This window comes from Rattus rattus, chromosome 3, assembly GCF_011064425.1.
Source record: "Rattus rattus isolate New Zealand chromosome 3, Rrattus_CSIRO_v1, whole genome shotgun sequence".
Taxonomy (NCBI): Eukaryota; Metazoa; Chordata; class Mammalia; order Rodentia; family Muridae; genus Rattus; species Rattus rattus.
The window spans coordinates 67110845-67130775 of NC_046156.1; the positions used below are offsets into that span (position 1 = coordinate 67110845).

The 19931-nt window shown below is 38.6% G+C and overlaps 1 protein-coding gene across 1 annotated transcript in view; it reads right to left on the reverse strand.

The window, feature by feature from the left end:
* Positions 1–19931, reverse strand: part of Lrba (LPS responsive beige-like anchor protein) — a 543225-nt gene that overhangs the window by 318707 nt on the left and 204587 nt on the right. Inside the window, exon 37 of the mRNA XM_032898147.1 lies at positions 1660–1826. Within this exon, the coding sequence (XP_032754038.1) occupies positions 1660–1826 (167 nt within the window). The remainder of the gene's footprint in view (positions 1–1659; positions 1827–19931) is intronic.

Consider the following 19931-nt stretch of genomic DNA (forward strand, 5'->3'; position numbering starts at 1 on the left):
TTCTCACAGAATTGCAAGCCGGCATGCCTTTTGTCAACTCCGTTTTATATGGCCAAAGAGGACCGTCACTATACACAAATTCACTATAATTAGAACTAGTCATGGACTGCAGAGTATTAAGATAACTGTGGAAAAGGTATCGGAGAGCAGCTAAGTGTGCCAAACATGGGACAGAGATATATGAATTTACACAATGTAAGCTATAAGATGTAGAGAGGGAAAGCAATTCACTAATGTTAAATTTTATTAACATACAGATTGTTACCAGACTGAATGTAAAATACATCTATTCAAAAGTCAAACTATAACAGCTATTCTTATTTTAAAAAAACACTGTAAAATGCTTGTTTCTTCGGATTGGGGGTATATATAAAATTTGAGAATTTAATGTCTAACTGTATAGAATAATACAGTTGATGCCTTTTAGCAACCTTATTATAAAACCAGTAGTTATTTCCTATAAATATAGTCTACAGTCCATTTATCTTTTAAGATACCTTGTTACAGTAAAGTCATTTCAGAAATATGTGACTCTAATAGTTCGAAAATGCTGGCCTATAAAATGTATAGTTATCACTAAAAAGGACTTAGTTTCTAGACCAATAAAACAATATCAAGTTATCAAATAAAAACTTTTAATCATATAGTTTCTTTCGGGGGAAATAAAAATTTAAAAAATACATATTCAGTTCCCACTATGTACCATGTACATTAAAGGACTATCCTAATCTACTCAGTACTTGGTATGAAAATGACCTTATCAAATATGTAGCATTAAAGGACCACAAAACGGGGTAGGGGATTTAGTTCAGTGGTAGAGCGCTTGCCTAGCAAGCACAAGGCCCTGGGTTGGTCCCCAGCTCCAAAAAAAAAAAAAAAAAAAAAAAAACCACAAAACACCATGAGAGGAGGTTGGGGTGGGAGACCAACACCTTTGGATTTTGTAAAAGGCATCAACAACCACTGACCCATTCAAGTCATTTCATGACCATCATCTCAAATAACACCAACCGGAGTAGTATTGAAAAAGGCAGAAACAGGGTTGGGGATTTAGCTCAGTGGTAGAGCGCTTGCCTAGCAAGCTCAAGGCCCTGGGTTCGGTCCTCAGCTCCAGAAAAAAAAAAAAAAAAAGAAAAAAAAGGCAGAAACAAACATGGTTCCTCCTATCATAAATCTGGTCTATTTTACTGTCAAAAAGAGACTCTCAATGCCTGCAACCAAACATTACAGACCCTCTCTCTGCTACTGAATACTAGTAACAATATTGTAGTCACCTTTTTAAGTCAACTATCAAAAGAAAGTCTGAATTTTTTGGAAAAGTTCCAAATTAGATTTTATATCTGTGAGATACACATGTTAAATATAAAATCGCTAAAAATTTATCTCAGATTCTATAAATCTATACAATAACAAATTTGTCTAACAAATTCACTGTAAGATGAGTAAGAATGAACAATTCTTTTTAAAAATAATTTGAAAGAACTAGTACCCAAAATAATCAATGAAGATACCTATAAAGATTTTCTCTTTTTAATGTGTTAAATTCACAGTAGAAACATAGGCTTAACTCAGTTCTTCACTTAGCCTTAACCACAATAAAGCCATTTATTTAAACCTAGGCCCCAGCAGAGGAGGGCCCCGCTCACGGCTTTCCTTTACCTCACTGCAGAGCTTCCCCAGGCTCCATGCTTGTCCGTGAGAAGGTTGATAATTTTTTGGATTAACTGAGTTGCTGTCACATGGTCTCGGTATTTAGCTGCTCTTATCAAATGATCACACATCTTCTCCTCTTCTCTTTTGTCTGCAGAGTACTGAGCACACAGTGACTGGAATACAGAAAAAAAGAGAAAGATTTATGAATTAACTATAAGAATGTGGGCATATTTTTTCTTTTTGGGGGAGGGCACAAGGGTGGCACGTTGGACTTGGGAGCAAGCAAAGTGAACATGATCCTGGTGTACTGTGTAAAGATTCCAAACAATCAATAAAATTATGTTGGAAACAAATGTAGGTGAAAAACCTAAATTATCATGAAACAATTTTTAGAATGAAGCAAACCAACCAAAACTTGAATGCTAATTTTATAACATTCATTAAACATTGATTAATTCAGCTTACTAGAGTCAATATTAAGAGGCACTCAGATGTTGTAAACAGTTGAACAGAGATTTTATCAGTGATAAACAGCCAGACATGTGAAGGCTGAGCCCTGGATTAAGCCAGAATGAACTGAGGTTGCAGAGATCTTAAGACAAAGTAGAGAACAAATACTGCTATGAAATTAATTTGGAGACATTATTTGCCCTAGACAATTATGGTGAGTTTAGACTTCATTCAAATATCCTGAAATTTTTAAACAGAATAGTAAGAGACCAATTCACATATTAAAACAATCATGACACCTCCAAGAGAGTCATTTGTAATGAGACAAGATTATTAAGAAGAGGCAACTTATGAGGTCACTATACAACCAGGATTCGATGGTTTTAGTTTTGGGTGTTTTTTTTGTTTGTTTAGTGGTTGAATGTTGTGGTGGTTGTTTTTTTTGTTTGTTTCTTTGTTTTATTCTTCTCTCATATATCACATCCTCCTCCAACTTTCCACACCCACCCCCACTCTTCCTGAGCCCTTCTCCACTACTACTTTCCTCTTCAGAAAAGGGCAGGTCCCCCATGGATATCAACCAACCCCCATGGATATCAACCCCCATGGATATCAACCCCCATGGATATCAACCCCCATGGCATATCAACTCCCATGGATATCAACCCCCATGGATATCAAGTTGCAGTGAGTATAGGTACCTGCCCTCACATTAAGGCTGTACAAAGCAACCCTGTGGGGGTAATGGGGTCCCAAAAACAGGCAAAAGAGACAGAGAGATCCCCTGCTCCCACTCTTAGGAGTTGAAGAAGGCCAAGCTACACAACTGTAACGTATAAACGCAGGGCCTAGGTCAGACCTGTGCAGGCTCCCCGGTGACTCACATATAATACTCACAGTTCAGGCTCTGTGAGTAGGCGTTTTGTTTTTGTTTTGCTTTAAGTTTAGAATAGTAAACTAAGCAACTTTTCAAAAAATAAAAATGGCTTCTTAAATCATACAAATAAAATGAACTTGAAGCAAAAGAATCATCTGTGACATTAACAATGTGTAAATTAGTTCCCATTCCCAAAATACTAAGACTTTATGTTCTACGGGTGATAGTGTGTATGTCAGAGTTGGAGAAGTACAATGTTAGACGGCAAATCTCCAAGGCACCTAGGGCTCTAAAGTAACTGGGTATATTCTAGTTCCCAAACGCTTGCTATCCTTTGGAGTTCTGTCACTCCAGGCATCACATTCAAGATGCTTCATGATCATGATTAGAAGCATGGGCAATGACACAAACTATGGGTCTAAAAACCCATAGCCTTAACTTAATATACATGCACACATACACACAGAGAAAGCCTCTGAGAAACAGCCTGCATTTAATTGGCAGTTTGGTGCTACACACTGTGGTTACCTGCCTCTCCTATTACATGGATAGTCATATTCTGGATAAGCTGTAGTTACATCCAACTCCTACCACAACACCAGCAACAAAGAAGGGTCCTGACTGTCCTTAACCACTTGGGTAATGATCACATCACACTGACAAATTAGCCCGGGTCACCCAATGTAGCTATTCCATGAAGTAGAAAGTTCAGAGTTTGGGTAGATAAGTTTCCCACCCCCACTCAGTGCACAGAAGAACAAATACAAATCTCCAGAAGCATTGAATATTCACGATCCTACATGGCAAGGGATGGGGTGGCCTGAAGATGAGGCCAACTCAAATACAGTAGAACTAAGGCAAACACAGAAAAAAAGGAGTGTTCAGTCCAAACGGAATCAAAATCTTCTAAAACATCTGAATCCTAGAAAATCACTAATGATGGGAGGTTCAGATACTGGGAGAGGGGAACAGAGGGTAGAAGGGGCTAGGGAAAATAACTAGCTTTAAGGTTGTCTAAAAGCCATATGAAAACTACTATAAGATTTTATACGTGTGAATGGTGTGTATGCATGTGGGTGGGGGTGGGGGTTAATATTCTCCAAAACCACAAAGAACCCCTCCAAAAAAGCCCACTAACAGGTAAGTTGTTAGGCACGCATGGGTTGCCTGAAGACCTCCAAACAACACAGGCTACTGATCTTAATGTTAAGGCCCCATTCCGAAACACACTGCCTCACATGGCATAGAACAATCAAGTTGGTACTGAGCAGAAAGCTTCCTGCCTATGGTGAGCTTTCACAGTAACAAACGCTGTGATGTGGGCTCCTGGGAGGTCAAAGTCATCAACAATCCTACTGATCTGAATTACAATAAAGTCGAGCATGATGGGACATAGCCAATGCTGTAAGAGAATCACATATGTTACTGGAGTAAGGACCATTTTCTGATTAGATTTAAGGCCTGCTCCAGAGGAGTAATACATGCCTGATAATGTAAATCTGTCCTAGAAACCATGGTTGGATGAGCTCACAGATGCCAGGGGTGAATCTACTCCTAGTATTCTGCTAAACATATTAGTGAAACGACCCTCTAAATTAATATTTCTATACTGAAAGTAATCCATGCCTTAGATCTCAGAGAAGTTCCTTTGTGAAGTTGACAGCAGTTAATACAGAATCTCACAAGTGACTAAAGTGTTGATAGTAAGTGTTAGTGGAGTATTCAGTCACACAGCATATCACACCCACCCCAACCCAAGGCTTGGACCATTAGCAGAAAAGAAGGTGGGAACATTGTAAGAGACAGAGAGGTCAGGAGGACCAGAGTAAAGCAGTTTCTTCTGGACATGACAGGACATATATCAGCTGTGGCTGCCTGAACCAAGACCTGCACAAGACAAGGCATTCAACAGTCTATCAGGGACTGGGAAAGGGCTCAGAACCCTCAAGCACTGACAATTGACAGCTTTTTGGGAAATATAGTGTTAGTTCTCCTTAAAGTTGTTTCACTGAGTAGGTGAACAATGTGCTAGTAAATTACCCCATGCCCATGAGCATATAAGCAGCACAAAATGGACTCTGTGAGCTGAGAGAGAGAGAGAGAGAGAGAGAGAGAGAGAGAAGAAGAAGAAGAAGAAGAAGAAGAAGAAGAAGAAGAAGAAGAAGAAGAAGAAGAAGAAGAAGAAGAAGAAGAAGAAGAAGAAGAAGAAGAAGAAGAGAGAATGAGAATATAAATTTGGAAACAGATAGAGGTTAGGGGTAAATGAGTAGAAACTAGGGGGAATAATATTAAAATTCGATCGCAAAAGTTCCACCAGAGAACTACTTAACCTGACAAACAACTTCAGGAAAGTGTCAGGGTACAAAATTAACTTGAACAAATCAGTAGCCTTCCTCTACTCAAAGGATAAACAGGCTGAGAGAGAAATAAAAGAAATGACATCCTTCACAATAGTACCAAATAACATAAAATACATCGTTGTGACTTTATCAAAACAAGTGAAAGATCTGTATGACAAGAAATTCAAATCTCTGAAGAAAGAAATTGAGGAAGATCTCATAAGATGGAAAGATCTTCCATGCTCATGGATTGGCAGGATTAATATAGTAAAGATGGCCATTTTGCCAAAAGCATCTACAGATTCAATGCAATCCCCATCAAAATTCCTACTCAATTCTTTAAAGAGATAGAAAGAGCAATTTGCAAATTCATTTGGAATAAAAAAAAACCCAGGATAGTGAAAACTACACTCAACAATAAAAGAACTTCTGGGGGGAATCACTATCCCTGACTTCAAGCAGTATTACATACAGAGCAATAGTCATAAAAACTGTATGGTATTGGTAAAGAGACAGGCAGGTAGATCAGTGGAACAGAATTGAAGACCCAGAAATGAACCCACACACCTATGGTTACTTGATTTTTGACAAAGGGAAGAAAGATAGCATTTTCAACAAATGGTACTGGTTCAACTGGAAGTCAGCATTTAGAAGAATGCAAATCGATACATTCTTATCACCCTGTACAAAGCTTAAGTCCAAGTGGATCAAGGACCTCCACATCAAACCAGATACACTCAAACTAATAGAAGAAAAAGTGGGGAAGAGTATCAAACACATGGACACTGGGGAAAATTTCCTGAACAAAATACCAATGGCTTATGCTCTAAGATCAAGAATTGACAAATGGGGCCTCATAAAACTGCAAAGCTTTTGTAAAGCAAAAGGCACTGTCATTAGGACAAAACGGCACCAACAGATTGGGAAAAGATCTTTACCAATCCTATATCTGACAGAGGGCTAATATCCAAAATATACAAAGAACTCAAGAAGTTAGACTCCAGAGAGCCAAATCATCCTATTAAAAAATGAGGTACAGAGCTAAACAAAACATTCTCAGCTGAGGATTATCGAATGGCTAAAAAGCAACAAAAGAAATGTTCAACATCCTTAGTCATCAGGGAAATGCAAATCAAAACAACCCTGAGATTCCACCTCACACAATTCAGAATGGCTAAGATCAAAAACTCACGTGACAGCAGATGCTGATGAGGATGTGAAGAAAGAGGACCACTCCTCCATTGTTGGTGGGATTGCAAACTGGTACAACCACTCTGGAAATCAGTCTGGAGCTTCCTCAGAACATTGGACATTACACTACCTGAGGACCCAGCTATACCCCTCCTATGCATATACCCAAAAGATGCCCCAACATACAACAAAGATGCATGCTCTACTATGTTCATAGCAGCCTTATTTATAATAGCCAGAAGCTGGAAAGAACCCAGATGCCCTTCAACAGAGGAATGGATACAGAAAATGTGGTACATCCACACAACGGAGTACTACTCAGCTATCAAAAACAATGACTTCATGAAATTCATAGGCAAATGGAATGAACTAGAAAATATCATCCCGAGTGAGGTTATTCAATCACAGAAAAACACATTTGGTATGCACTCATTGATAAATGGATATTAACCAAAAAGCTCAAATTACCCAAGATGCAATCTACATACCACAGGAAGCTCAAGAAGAAGGATGACCAAAACGCAAGTGCTCCCACTCTTTCTTAAAAGGGGGAAAATATTCATAGGAGGGGATATGGAAGCAAAGTTTAGAGCAGCGACTCAAGGAATGGCCATTCAGAGCCTGACACAAATGTGGCCCATATATATACAGCCACCAAAACTAGGTAAGATTGGTGAAGCTAAAAAATGCATGCAGAAAGGGACTGGATATAGATCTCTCCTGAGAGACACATCCAGAGCACCTCCAATACAAAGGTCAATGCTAGCAGCAAATCACTGAACTGAGAACAGGACACCCTTGGGAGGAATCAGAGGAAGTATTGAAAGAGTTGAAGGAGCTTGCAACCCCATAAAAACAACAATGCCAACCAACCAGAGCTTCCAGGGACTAAACCACTACCGAAAGACTATACATGGACTGACCCAGGGCTCCGAACTGCATATGTAGCAGAGAATAGCCTTGTTGGGGCACCAGTGAAGGGGAAGCCCTTGGTCTTGCCAAGGTTGGACCCCGAGTGCAGGGGAATATGGGGGGTGACAGTAAGGGGGATATATAAGGAGAATACCCGTATGGGGGAAGGGGGAGGGGAGGGAATGGGGCCTTATGAACAGGAAACCAGGAAGGGGAATAACCTTTGAAATGTTAAGTAAAGAAATATATAATAAAAAAATTTAAAAAACACATTTTAAGAAATTCTCAAAGAATTAATAAAATAATATATTTTTAAAAAGAATGACCTACATTTCCTCATTTTATAAGACTGATTTTTAAGACTTTCTTTGAGATCCAGTAAACTAATGGTCATTGCATACCAGTGTGAATCGGGTTTTTTGTTAATTCCCCCAAAAGCAACTCAAAATATAAGGATAGGCATGTGTATAAAGAAAATGGTATATGGTAATATACCATGTTATAAGGAAGCAATGGATGATTTTAAGGAGGTTAAGTTATTCATGGGAGGAAAAAAATGAACCCTTTTTTTCAGGAAGCAGAAGCACAAATGAAGAACAGAGAAGCAATACATTTTGATGCAAGGGATTTAAAACAAAATAAAACAAAACACAAAAAAGTAACTTTTTAACAATCATTTAAATGAAAGAAATTGTAGATTTCTGACTGAGACTAGAAAAAAATCACCATGAAATAAAATAACCCAGATTAACCTATCATCTAGCTAGTGTTTCTTGACAGTACTGGCCAATTCCTGAATCTCTCTGTCTCTGTCTCTGTCTATCTGTCTCTCTGTCTCTGTCTCTGTCTCTCTCTGTCTCTGCCCCCCACCCCTGAGTTTTATCTTTCTTTTTAGGTTTAAAATCGCTAAATGAAGTATAGCAAGTTGATTATATTAATTTCAAGAATCTATCACTGAAGAAGAGCATGTGACTATTGAATATTTAGCCCTACATCGCCCCCTGAAAGGCTCAGTGAACATCATGGAAGAAAAAGCAGATGAAGGGATAGAGTGTCCTGGGGCACTATTCTCAAGGTTCAGCAGCTATGGTTACCTGGCAAGGCTGTGTCCTTCAACATCTTGCCCCACCTTTTCCTGGGAATTACAGACAGCCAATGGTTGCTAGAAGAGGGAAAGACATTTTCTTCTGTGGTTTTATAATTAGAAAGATGTCAATGCTCCTATAAACAATTCCCATGAAATTCATTGGGAGGACAGAGAAGCAGGCAGTGCATGAAAGCTGAAGTGAGATCAGTTGGGAAGAAAAAGAAAAAATTGAAAGATTCTGGACAGGGGTTGGCAGTTGTCCTGGGGCAGGGAGTGGAGGTTGTCCTGGATACAACCTGAGCACAAGCTCAGAGGCACTTTCTTTTCACTTTATCTTGGGTAGAATTTCCTACTTCGTATCACTCTAGTTTTTGAATTTCAGTGTCTTATGAACTAGCTATTAACATCACATGAGCACAACAATATCTAAATGTAAAAACTAATAATTAGCTTGGGAACAAAATATTCCATTTTATTTAACTATTGATAAAAAGTTTAAATGTGTTCCTGTAGAATTAATAAAATAAATATTAAAAACAGATAAAAGCGAATTATGTTATATTATGTAAGTGCCAATGTAGAGAATATAAGACTTATTAGGAATTAGGTTAAAGCAAATCAAATGCCAACACACACTTCATGTTTGTTAAAGGACTATGACAAAAAAGCCACAGGACAGAATACTTTGTAAATTCTGATTTGAATAATCAGAGGGGTTGCTATCCCACAGCCAAAGCTCTGACCCATAATTCTTCCTGTCTGAAAGAAATGCAGGGATGGAAAGGGAGAAGAGCCAGAGGAAACAAAGGTCCAGCAACAGTTCCAAAGTGGGATCCAGCTCAAGGGGAGGCCCCAAGACCTGACACCATTACTGAAGCTATAGGGTGCTAAAGAAAAGGGACCTGCCATGGCTGTTCTCCAAAGACCCAACAAGCAGCTGAAAGAGTCAGATGCAGATGCGTGCACCCAGCCAATGAACAGAAGCTGCTGACCACTCTGGTTGAATCAGGGAAAAGCTGGAGGAAGCTGAGGAGGAGGGCGATCCTGTAGGAGGACCAGCAGTCTCAATTAACTGGGACCCCTGAGATCTCTCAGACACTGGATCATTAACCAGGCAGCATACGCCAGCTGAGATGAGGCCTCCAATATATATACAGCAGAGGACTACCATGTCCTGGTTCAGTCAGAGAAGATGACCTAACCCTCAAGAGACTGGAGGCCCCAAGGAGTTTAGAGGTCTGGTGGGGTGGAGGAAGAGGTGGAGACATCCTTGTAGAGACAGCAGGAAGGGGGAGTGCGGGGGTTGGGGTGGGGGCAGGAGGAGGTATGGGATTTGGAACTCTCGGGGGTGGACCAGGAGGAGAATAAAACCTGTAGTGTATAAACAAACAAACAAACAAATAAATAAATAGAAAATTATCTGGACAGCAGCTTAGTGAAGATTATTATTCCATTGCAGCAAAATGTCACCTGATAGTGACATTTTCAGAGATTCTGGCAAGGACTACAAGGTTAACCTACAGATAAAGGAAGAATAAAGGGATACAGAAATCTTTACACTCCTTGTATCCTGTATTGCATGCCTTTTTCTAACTTTACCTGATGAGTGGAGAGTCAAATTATTGATGGAAGTTGGGGGGGGGGGAGTCAATGGTACCTGCACTCTCATGAAGCACTGGATATCTTCATACTAAACGGTACTAAATGTGCCCTTACTTGCAGTAAGAACCTATATCAGAGACTATTTGTGCTTTTTATAAATAGGTCAACAGTAAACATTTGCTGGCCTATCAAAGTCTGCTGAAAAGGCATTTCTAAAAACAAGGACTCAGGTAAGCTAAATAGTAAAATGGTTTAAAGTGTTCTCTAATGGATCTTCCTTTACAATTTAAAAAGCAACTTTTCATATCTGACATAAAATCTATACATACAAATCACATTAAAGGACCATTCTTTCTTGATTATCAATCTCTGTCTCCTTGTAGAACATTACAGTCACATTTGACCTTAAAACATGATAAAAGGAAAACAAATAAGAATGTTTCTAAAAGATATAATGATCTTGTCTCTGTTCATAAAAATATCTGAATGGTATGCACCGAAGGTGTTCTCATCAAATACTTCTAATAATCTCTGTTATTCAGTCAGGTGCATGTAGGGGATACGTGAGTGGTACACACATGCTGAGGGAAGGGGGGACACAGGTATCAGTGTTTAAAGGTTGAATGGAGGCACCACAAAGACATTACCCTAAACCTCAGCTGACACTGGAATTTAGAGCATGAGCAATAAAGGGTAACTCTAAAATTGTCCTTCTGTATTATTATGAGTGGAACACTTCACTACGCACCACCTCTGCTTTTCTGAACATAGGTGTCATATAAACTATAGAATGCAACATCTCAACAACAGCACAGAAATATCTGAGTGTAAAACAGTAGATACGGTCTTGAGAGCTAAATAATTCAATTTCTATTTAGTGACAAAGAAACTTAACATTTGTTATTGTGAAATACAGAAAAATAAAATAAACATGCTTCCTAGAATTAATTTATTTGTAGTAAATAAGTAAAATTCTAAATAAACAGGAAAACAGTTTGGACTGGCCACTTACAATAAGTTCCCCAGGCTGGCTCACTAAATCAGTGATTCTCAACCTTCCTAGAGCTACAACCCTTTAATTCAGTTCCTTATGTTGTGGTGAACCCAATCATAAAATTATTGTGTTGCTACTTCATAACTGTAATTTTGCTACTGTTATAAATTACAGTGTAAATATCTGATATTCAGGACATCTGACATGCAATTCCCAAAGGGGCCATGACCCACAGGTTGAAAATCACTGCTCTAATTAAAGAAATAGATAATAATACTAAGTTTAAATTTCTTATGTGGACTTCATGATTCTATCCTATTTCGGTATTTGCCCTTTGCATGGAAGGTCAGAGATAAGTAAGCTGAAAATGAAATAGCTTATCTGGTTTCCTCCCAGAACTGAACTGAGGTTCTCCTCTCTTGATACATTAGTGTTTTCCTTCATGGTTCTCTCTATTATGAAATTTTTGTAAATTTACCAAAGTTTTCTCAAATGTTCCATTCAAAGCATCCATTTCCCATGTCATGTGCTATCATCAATTAGGCCTATCTTTCACTTTTTCACAGCTGATTCAACAATTAATTCAAAATTATTATTATTATTATTATTATTATTATCATTAATCTATTTTTCATTTTTTTAAACTCCAAATTTAATTCCCCTCCTGGTCCACATTCCATACTTCCTCCCTGCTCCCTCCAACCTCTGTCTCCACGAGGATGTCTCCCCCCTTTCTCCCCCCACCAGACCTCTAAACTTCATGGGGCCTCCTGCCAGTCTCCCTAGGGGTAGGTACACCTTCTCTGACTAAACCCAAACCCGGCAGTCCTCTGCTGTATATGTGTTAAGCGCCTCATCTCAGCTGGTGTATTCTGCCTGGTTGGTGACCCAGTGTCTGAGAGATCTCAAAATTTGAGCCCATATTACTACCATAAAACTCATCTCTAGTTGTATAGGAATCTTCCAACATCAAACTACACAAAGTTGAACTAACCATGCTATTACACTAGGATATGCTATGACTAGCTAGGAAGATTTTCTATATTCATTAACATGTAGCCTCAATTTTTCTCAGATAATTACCCATTTATTCCAATTTAGAAAACCCTCTAATAACTCTTCAATCTACACACCTAGATTTCTATTAGATTGAAATAAAAAACGAAAAACAATCTAGACAGCTTGTTACAATCATTGAATTTTTTTAATTTTTATTGGATATTTTATGAATTTACATTTCAAATATTATCCCCTTTCCCAGTTCCCCCCTCCCACTGCTTCTATAAAGAAGTTCCCCCTACAACCCACCCACTCCCACCTCAACGCCCTGGCACTCCCCTACACTGGGGAAACAAGCCTACACAGGACCAAGGGCTTCTCCTCCTATTGATTCCAGACAAAGCCATCCTCTGCTAAACATGGGGCTGGAGCCATGGGTCCCTCCATGTGTTCTTTGGTTGGTAGTTTAGTCCCTGGGAGCTCTAGGGGGTCTGGTTGGTTGATATTATTGTTCTTCCTATGGGGTTGAAACCCCTCCAGCCCCTTCAGCCCTTTCTCTAACTGCTCTATTGGGGTCTCCAGTCTGATGGTTGACTTCAAATATCCTCATCTGTATCAGAAGGCTCTGGCAGAGCCTCTCAGGAGACATTCATATGTCAGGAAGCACTTCTTGGCATCAGCAATAGTAACAGGGATTGTTATCTATATGAAATGTTTTATAGTATATATACATTTATATGCTCTACTCTCAACCCCAAAAAGTACATGATTGCCAAGAAAACTTAAAACATAAGTTTTGTTTTGTTTTGTTTTGTTTGGCTAAGATAAAATACATGCTAGATAAGCACTCTACTACTGGGAGGTGAGAGACTCTCAGGACTCAAAGGGAGGGACCTTAGATGAAATGCCCTACAGTGGGGAGAGGGAACCTGTAGAGCAGCCCATCTCCAGCAGAAAGACAGGGCATTAAGTGAGGGATGGGGTTGCCAGCCCTCAGACAATAACTGTGACCATAATTGTTCCTGCCTGAAAGCACTGCAGGGACAGAAATGGAGAAGAGCCTGAGGAAAAGGAGGTCTAGTGACAGCCCCAAATTGGGATCCCCAAGGCCTGACACTGCTATTGAGGCTATGGAGTGCTCACAAAAGGGACCTATCATGAGTGCCCTCCGAAAGGCCCAACAAGCAGCTGAAAGAGTCAGATAAAGATATTTACACTCAACCAATGCACAGAAGCTGGTGACCCCTGTGGTTGAATTAGGGAAAGCTGGAAGAAGCTGAGGAGGAGGAGGGCGATCCTGTAGGAGGACCAGCAGTCTCAACCATATTAAACATTAAAAGGGAAGAAGGAAGAGAAGAGAAGACTGGGAGAGTGACTGAGATCCCAAACCTGTGTTAAGATAGAAAAGAATGTTAACCTAACTGCAAAGAAAGAGGCCTCACCAACATTCCCTTTTAACCTCCAGAAGCTCAGCTAAGAATGTCAAAATTACAAGGTTTTAAGCATTAGGTTTCTAGACTAGTATTATTTAATACACGGTAACTAATTCAATAAATTATTATAAAACATGTTTAAAATTTTGAAATCAAACTGTCTCAAAATATAAAAGAAGCCTTTCACAATTTAATGCTTAGTTTTTAAATCTCAAAAAAGCATTTGCTTTTAGGCGGAAAACAGATCAATGATACAGAAAATAAAGGAAGAGCTTGTGACCATTTTTTCTACAATTAGTAGGTTTACAGTATTTCATTCTATGTCAGAATACACAGTCCTACCTTCTTCGTTGTGTTTGAAATGCTACACATGAATTAATGAAATTTTAATTAGGGAAGCAAGGCTTGTCAAATAGTTTTAAGAGTGTGACTTCTCAATTTTCTGAAAATCACTTCCCCTATAAATTTAGTGGAAACCATTAGAAAGGAAAAGCACGTAAAGTTCAACAAATAAAGAAGTTTCTCAATATTTCACTTTGGAGGTCTTTCTGCTTTATTACTTTCCTCAGATTTAAAGTCTGATCCTTAAAAAAAATTAATGCTATCTATAGAAACCTGAGACTCCTGAAAAAGACTAAGAAAAATGAAAGCTTCAAACCTCAACAGCAAACAAAGTCAGCCAATGATACTGTGTGACAGCCACCTTTAATTCTAAAGTGATTTCTCTGTCATGCAACGCCTCAAAGTATTGATTTCTCTCAGCAGGAAAAAGTCTAAGCCAATGAAACAGATATAGCACCATCCCCCCTTCCCAGCCCACCCCATAATAGCATTCAAGGTTAAAACAGGGAGGACACTTATCAAAGTATCTCTCCCATTTCTTCTTCTTTTAATGGACTAGGTGCAATGTGTTCTGGGACCTTATCTCTACAAAGTGCAGTCCCCAATAATATTAAATGATTTAAAGATTAACACAGGTTTGAACCCTTTAAGTTTCTCATAATAAAAGCTTGTTTTAAAATGCCGTGGAAAAGATTTCTACAAACAAGTCATCAACAAGCACGCTGCAGTTTGCACATACATGAGTACCCTAATGTATATCTAATGTTTACACATACATATATATCCAATATATGTACAATACTGATTTATTATGTTACTCCTTACTAGAGTACCTATTAATATTTTATAAACTACCAAATTCTTAGATTAATTCTCAAACACTATACAAGAAGGTAAAATAGTTCCATTAACAATGCTGGCAATACATCAAATGACTATCTGGTAAATTAAATAAAAGGTATCTTGGTATATGTGTTCAATAAACTGACAGAATTTAAACAATAAATAAGTCTGAATTTAAAAACTTTTTAAAAATCATACTGTGATTTCAAATCAGACAGAACTGTAGTCATTTATTTAACTTAGTAAGGTCTCATGGTTAAATAAGTAAATATATTTATACCTGAAAATGAGTAACACATAGCTAAATATAAAACAACAACAAAAAAAAACAGTTCAAAAAACAGAATTGAAAATAATTGATTCAGCTTTATCAATATCCAAAATTAAATCAATACTAAAAATCACAACCTCTACAGCCCAACAGCTTGAGTTCAAATCTTATATCTGAAGTCTTCATAACTGGTTGGGCTACATGAAATTCTGCTTCTCAGATACTTCATGTAAAACAGTAGGTGATACAAGGAGATTTTTCCTGAAGGACTAAATAACAGAAACCAAACGAAGAGAGTGCTGTCTGCACAGAGTGACAGCTTCTGCAGGGTAATAGCCCTTTCTTCCACCTAAGTGCAACTGAATAAACCATCACAGCTTACAATAGAAATATAGAATAGATAAAGGTACCTGTACCAGAACTCCTCAGAGAGACATAAATACTGTATATAACAAAATGAAAAAACCTTACAATAAACAAGTATTCACCAAGAAGCAAGCACAAAAGACAGAACAAATAAAGGATAACACAATGAAACAGTGGGTGGGGCAGAAGCAAGCATGGAGAATAAGACATGTAGACATGTGATTAGTGATCATGCTAGAATCCCAGCACTCTGGAGGCCAACCTGGGCTACATAGTAGGTTTCAGTCCAGTGCAGTCTGTATGGCAAATCCTGTCTCAAACACTCAGCCTGTCAAACTGCAGCCAGAGCATTCCCCTTTAAGATACACACTTGTGTTTTTCTCTAGTACAATAAATGTGTTAAACATCTCCTACATAAAGGAGATATTCCTCCAAAGTTTGAATAAATTATTTAATGTATGAAATGTTAACTGAATTTGTGTTATCTATCTACAAACTGTTATACTGCTCTACATTCTCTGGTTCTTATTGGCATATATTAATAACAACCATTTCCATGGGGGGAGATTGAATCTGAAAGCTGCTTTATTTGCATTCCCTGATGGGTATGGATGCTGAACACTTTTCCATATGTTTAGGAAGAGAGGAGGGATCTTTAGATATTGGTGGTAGAAATGCAAATTGTTGCAGTCGCTATGGAAATCAGTATAGAATTTTCTCATAAAACTGAAAATAGAACTAAAATATGAACCATTTATCCTGCTCTTGGGCATATAAAAAAGGACTCTAAATGTGCTTACCAGAGATTCTTGTGCACCTCTGTGTACTGCTGCAGTGTTCTCAGTACCTAAGGTACTGAATGAGCCAAGATGTCTATCAGCAGATAGACAAAGAAAATGTGGCATAAATACATGATAGAGTTTTATTCAGACATAAACAAAAGCAAAATTATGTCATTTGAAAGAAAATGGATGCAACAGAGACCAAATAAATGAAGTGACTTAGCTAAGAAGAAAAATATCAGGTATTTTCTTCTCATGTGTGGATCCTAGATATTATATAAATATAAAATCATGCATGCATATAGGATATAAATGTAGAATTATGGCTGGAGGTCTGGATGGGAATCGAGAGGAAGGAGAAACAGGCGAGTGACTATGGTCTTAGTATATAATATATTTGTATGAAATTAACTTTATGAAACCTATGCCTGTGAAACGTATGCCAAACATAACTGTTTTGACAAATTTACATAACTAGAGTATTCCATTAAAAAAGGAAACTGGGGGTTGGGGATTTAGCTCAGTGGTAGAGCGCTTGCCTAGGAAGCGCAAGGCCCTGGGTTCGATCCCCAGCTCCGGAAAAAAAAAAAAAAAAAGGAAACTGATGCTTTTGAAATAATCTGATGTTACCCATTTTAAAAGTTTACAATTTGAAAACATAGAGATTTACTAGTTGATTTTTTTTCCTGTCTTTTAATATTAAAAACAATGTTTTTTTTATGTAATATATTCTGATCATGGATTTCTCTCCCTTATTTCCTCCCAGTCTCTCCATACTTCTGCATTCTTTCTTTCTCTCTTAAAAAAAAAAATTAAGAAAGAAAGAAAGAAGGAAAAGAAAAAAAGAAGCCCAATAAAAAAATGCAAAAGAATCCAGTGTCTGAGAGATCTCAGGGGTCCAGGTTAATTGAGGCTGCTGGTCCTCCTACAGGGTTTCCCTCCTCTTCAACTTCCTCCACTGGCAGCCCACACCAGCTGAGATGAGGCCGCAAACTCATATACAGCACAGGAATGCTGGGTCTGGGTCCAGTCAGAGAAGATGCACCTAACCCTCAAGAGACTGGAGGCCCCAGGGAGTTTAGAGGTCTGGTGGGGTGGGAGGGGTGGGGACATTCTTGTGGAGACAGGGGTGGTGGGTGGAATGGGGAGGAGGTATGGGATGTGGAACAGTTGGGAGGGTAGACCAGGAGGGGAATAAAATCTGGAGTGTAAAAATAAATGAATACATTTTTTAAATGCAAAAGAAAAAACCCACATACAAAAAAAGTGCATACAACAAGCATACACACACAACTCGTAAAACATAAAATCAGAAATGCTATACAAGCAAAGGACCAGTCAGGTACAAATGCCCAAACAACAACAGAGTTTCATACATAGGCTTGGCTGGACAGGAACTCATGATGTGGACCTGGCTGGCCTTGAACTCATAAAGTTCCTACTGCTTTTACCTTCCAAGTACTGGGACTAGTTCACATTTACACAGTTATCTTTCTGCTCCAATGGTAGCTTGTTTTTTCATAAAGAGTTCTAAAACTGATAGTTTTTTACAATATACGTATTTGTGTACTATACAAACATACACATAATCTGTTCAACAGCTACCCAGAGAAGACCAAAACTAGAAAATGTGAGCTCCAGCATGGATGTTTCCCAAGAAGCTAAAACAAAAAGTGAAATGACTTAACAGATACCCTGCACTGCATACCTATCTAGTACCTAACTCTGAAAATGAACTGAGAGACTGAGTCTCTAGCTGTGCACAAAGCTGTACAGCACCTGAAAGTACCCATGGCTGCCCTCTGATCTGCACCTGGGAAAGTGCACACACATGTACATGGAGACCTGCATCATTGCATGTGCGTATAAATGCACACAGAGGTGGGGGAGACAGGTAGGGAGGCAATGTATGTATGTATGGATGGATGTGTGTATATATTTAGAAGAACATTAACTACAAGGACCTGAACCTTAGAGCTGACAAAGAGAAAAGGTCTGGGCTAAGAAATATGTGAGTCCTAAAACTGTCTATGCAAGAACTTTGCTTGTGAATTCTCACAGATGCACTGTATCTCCCCCAATACTGTTCTGTTCATCCCCATCTGTGTTCTGAGGCCCTTCTGTGGTGGCTACACCTACAAAAGGAAGCAATATCAAGGGTTCTGCTGGGAACAGCCACTTGTATGACACTTGTATGGTAGTTCAGACACTACTCTTCCCCGGAGTAATCCAGACGGCTCTACAGAGGTACCAAGAGCTCCTAATCAGCAGTGGGACCTGTGAGTACAGGTTGGATATAGCAAGGATTACTTAACACAAGTTCATACCAAGAAACATAATAGATTAATTGATAAATCCAATTTATTTCTCACACAATAGTAAAGGACACACATTTTCATTAGATTAAACTAAAAATGAGTTTGTATTGTTAGTAAATGTCAGATGTCAGTTTAACTTTATCTGACTGAAGGTCAGAGCTGTGGTGAACTATAACAAAGTACCATGTGGACTTATTGGTTTGGTAAATAAACTATTCTAATTTAGAAACTTAACAGGAAAACAATACTTATCTATTTCATTTTGTTTATATTTCTTTCTTTTTAAAAATTGTGTTTATGTCTTTGTATGACCTGAGTGTGTGGATGCCCAGGAAATCAAGAAGCATCAAATTGGGAAGCTAGAAGTAGAGGTGGTTCTGAACGTCCTGATATGGGTGCTGGAACAAAACTCTTCTCTGCTGAGGCAACATCTCTAGCCCCTATAGTGTCTTTTATTACTTATCTGTTACTATCATTTTTAAATAAGGCAAGAACTAGAACAAAAACAAAAGGCCACAAGTTTAAAAAACATAAATTTAAATTGAAACAAACAATTCCAAGGACGATTTCACTGTTACCCTGTAAAAAAAATATGAATAAAAAGAACCTGCTTCTACTTGCAGATCAGTGTACCTGCCTCTTGGACCCAAAGGCCAGGAACAGGGGTGAGATCCCTACCCATGCCAGCTGGGACCCCGCCCTGCCCCCCGAGGCCAGCAAATGTGGGCTCTATCCCTTTCTGCCTGAGCCCCATGGCCCTTTCAGTCTGCACCTCCACAGCATCCCTGGCAAACCTGTGTGCCTCCCCCCAACTCCAGAACTGTACAGCCTACCTCAAAGTGAAAGGCTGGAAAACAACTTTCCGAGCAAATGGTCAGAAGAAGCAAGCTGGAGGAGACATTCTAATATCGAATAAAATCGATTTTCAACCAAAAGTCATCAAAAAAGATAAGGAAGGACACTTCATATTCATCAAAGGAAAAATCCACCAAGATGAACTCTCAATCCTAAATATCTATGACCAAATACAAGGGCACCTACATACATAAAAGAAACCTTACTAAAGCTCAAAGCACACATTGCACCTCACAAATTACTGGTAGGAGGTTTCAACACCCCACTCTCATCAATGGACAGATCATGGAAACAGAAATTAAACAATGACATAGACAGACTAAGAGAAGTCATGAACCAAAAGGACTTCATAGATGTTTATAGAACATTCTATCCTAAAACAAAAGGATATAGCTTCTTCTCACCACCTCATGGTACTTTCTCCAAAATTGACCATATAAGCGGTCATAAAACAGGCCTCAAAAGATGAAGAAATATAGAAGTAATCCCATGCATCCTATCAGACCACCATGGGCTAAAGCTGGTCTTCAACAACAATAAGGGAAGAATGCCCACATATACATGGAAATTGAACAATGCTCTATTAAATGATAACCTGGTCAAGGAAGAAATAAATA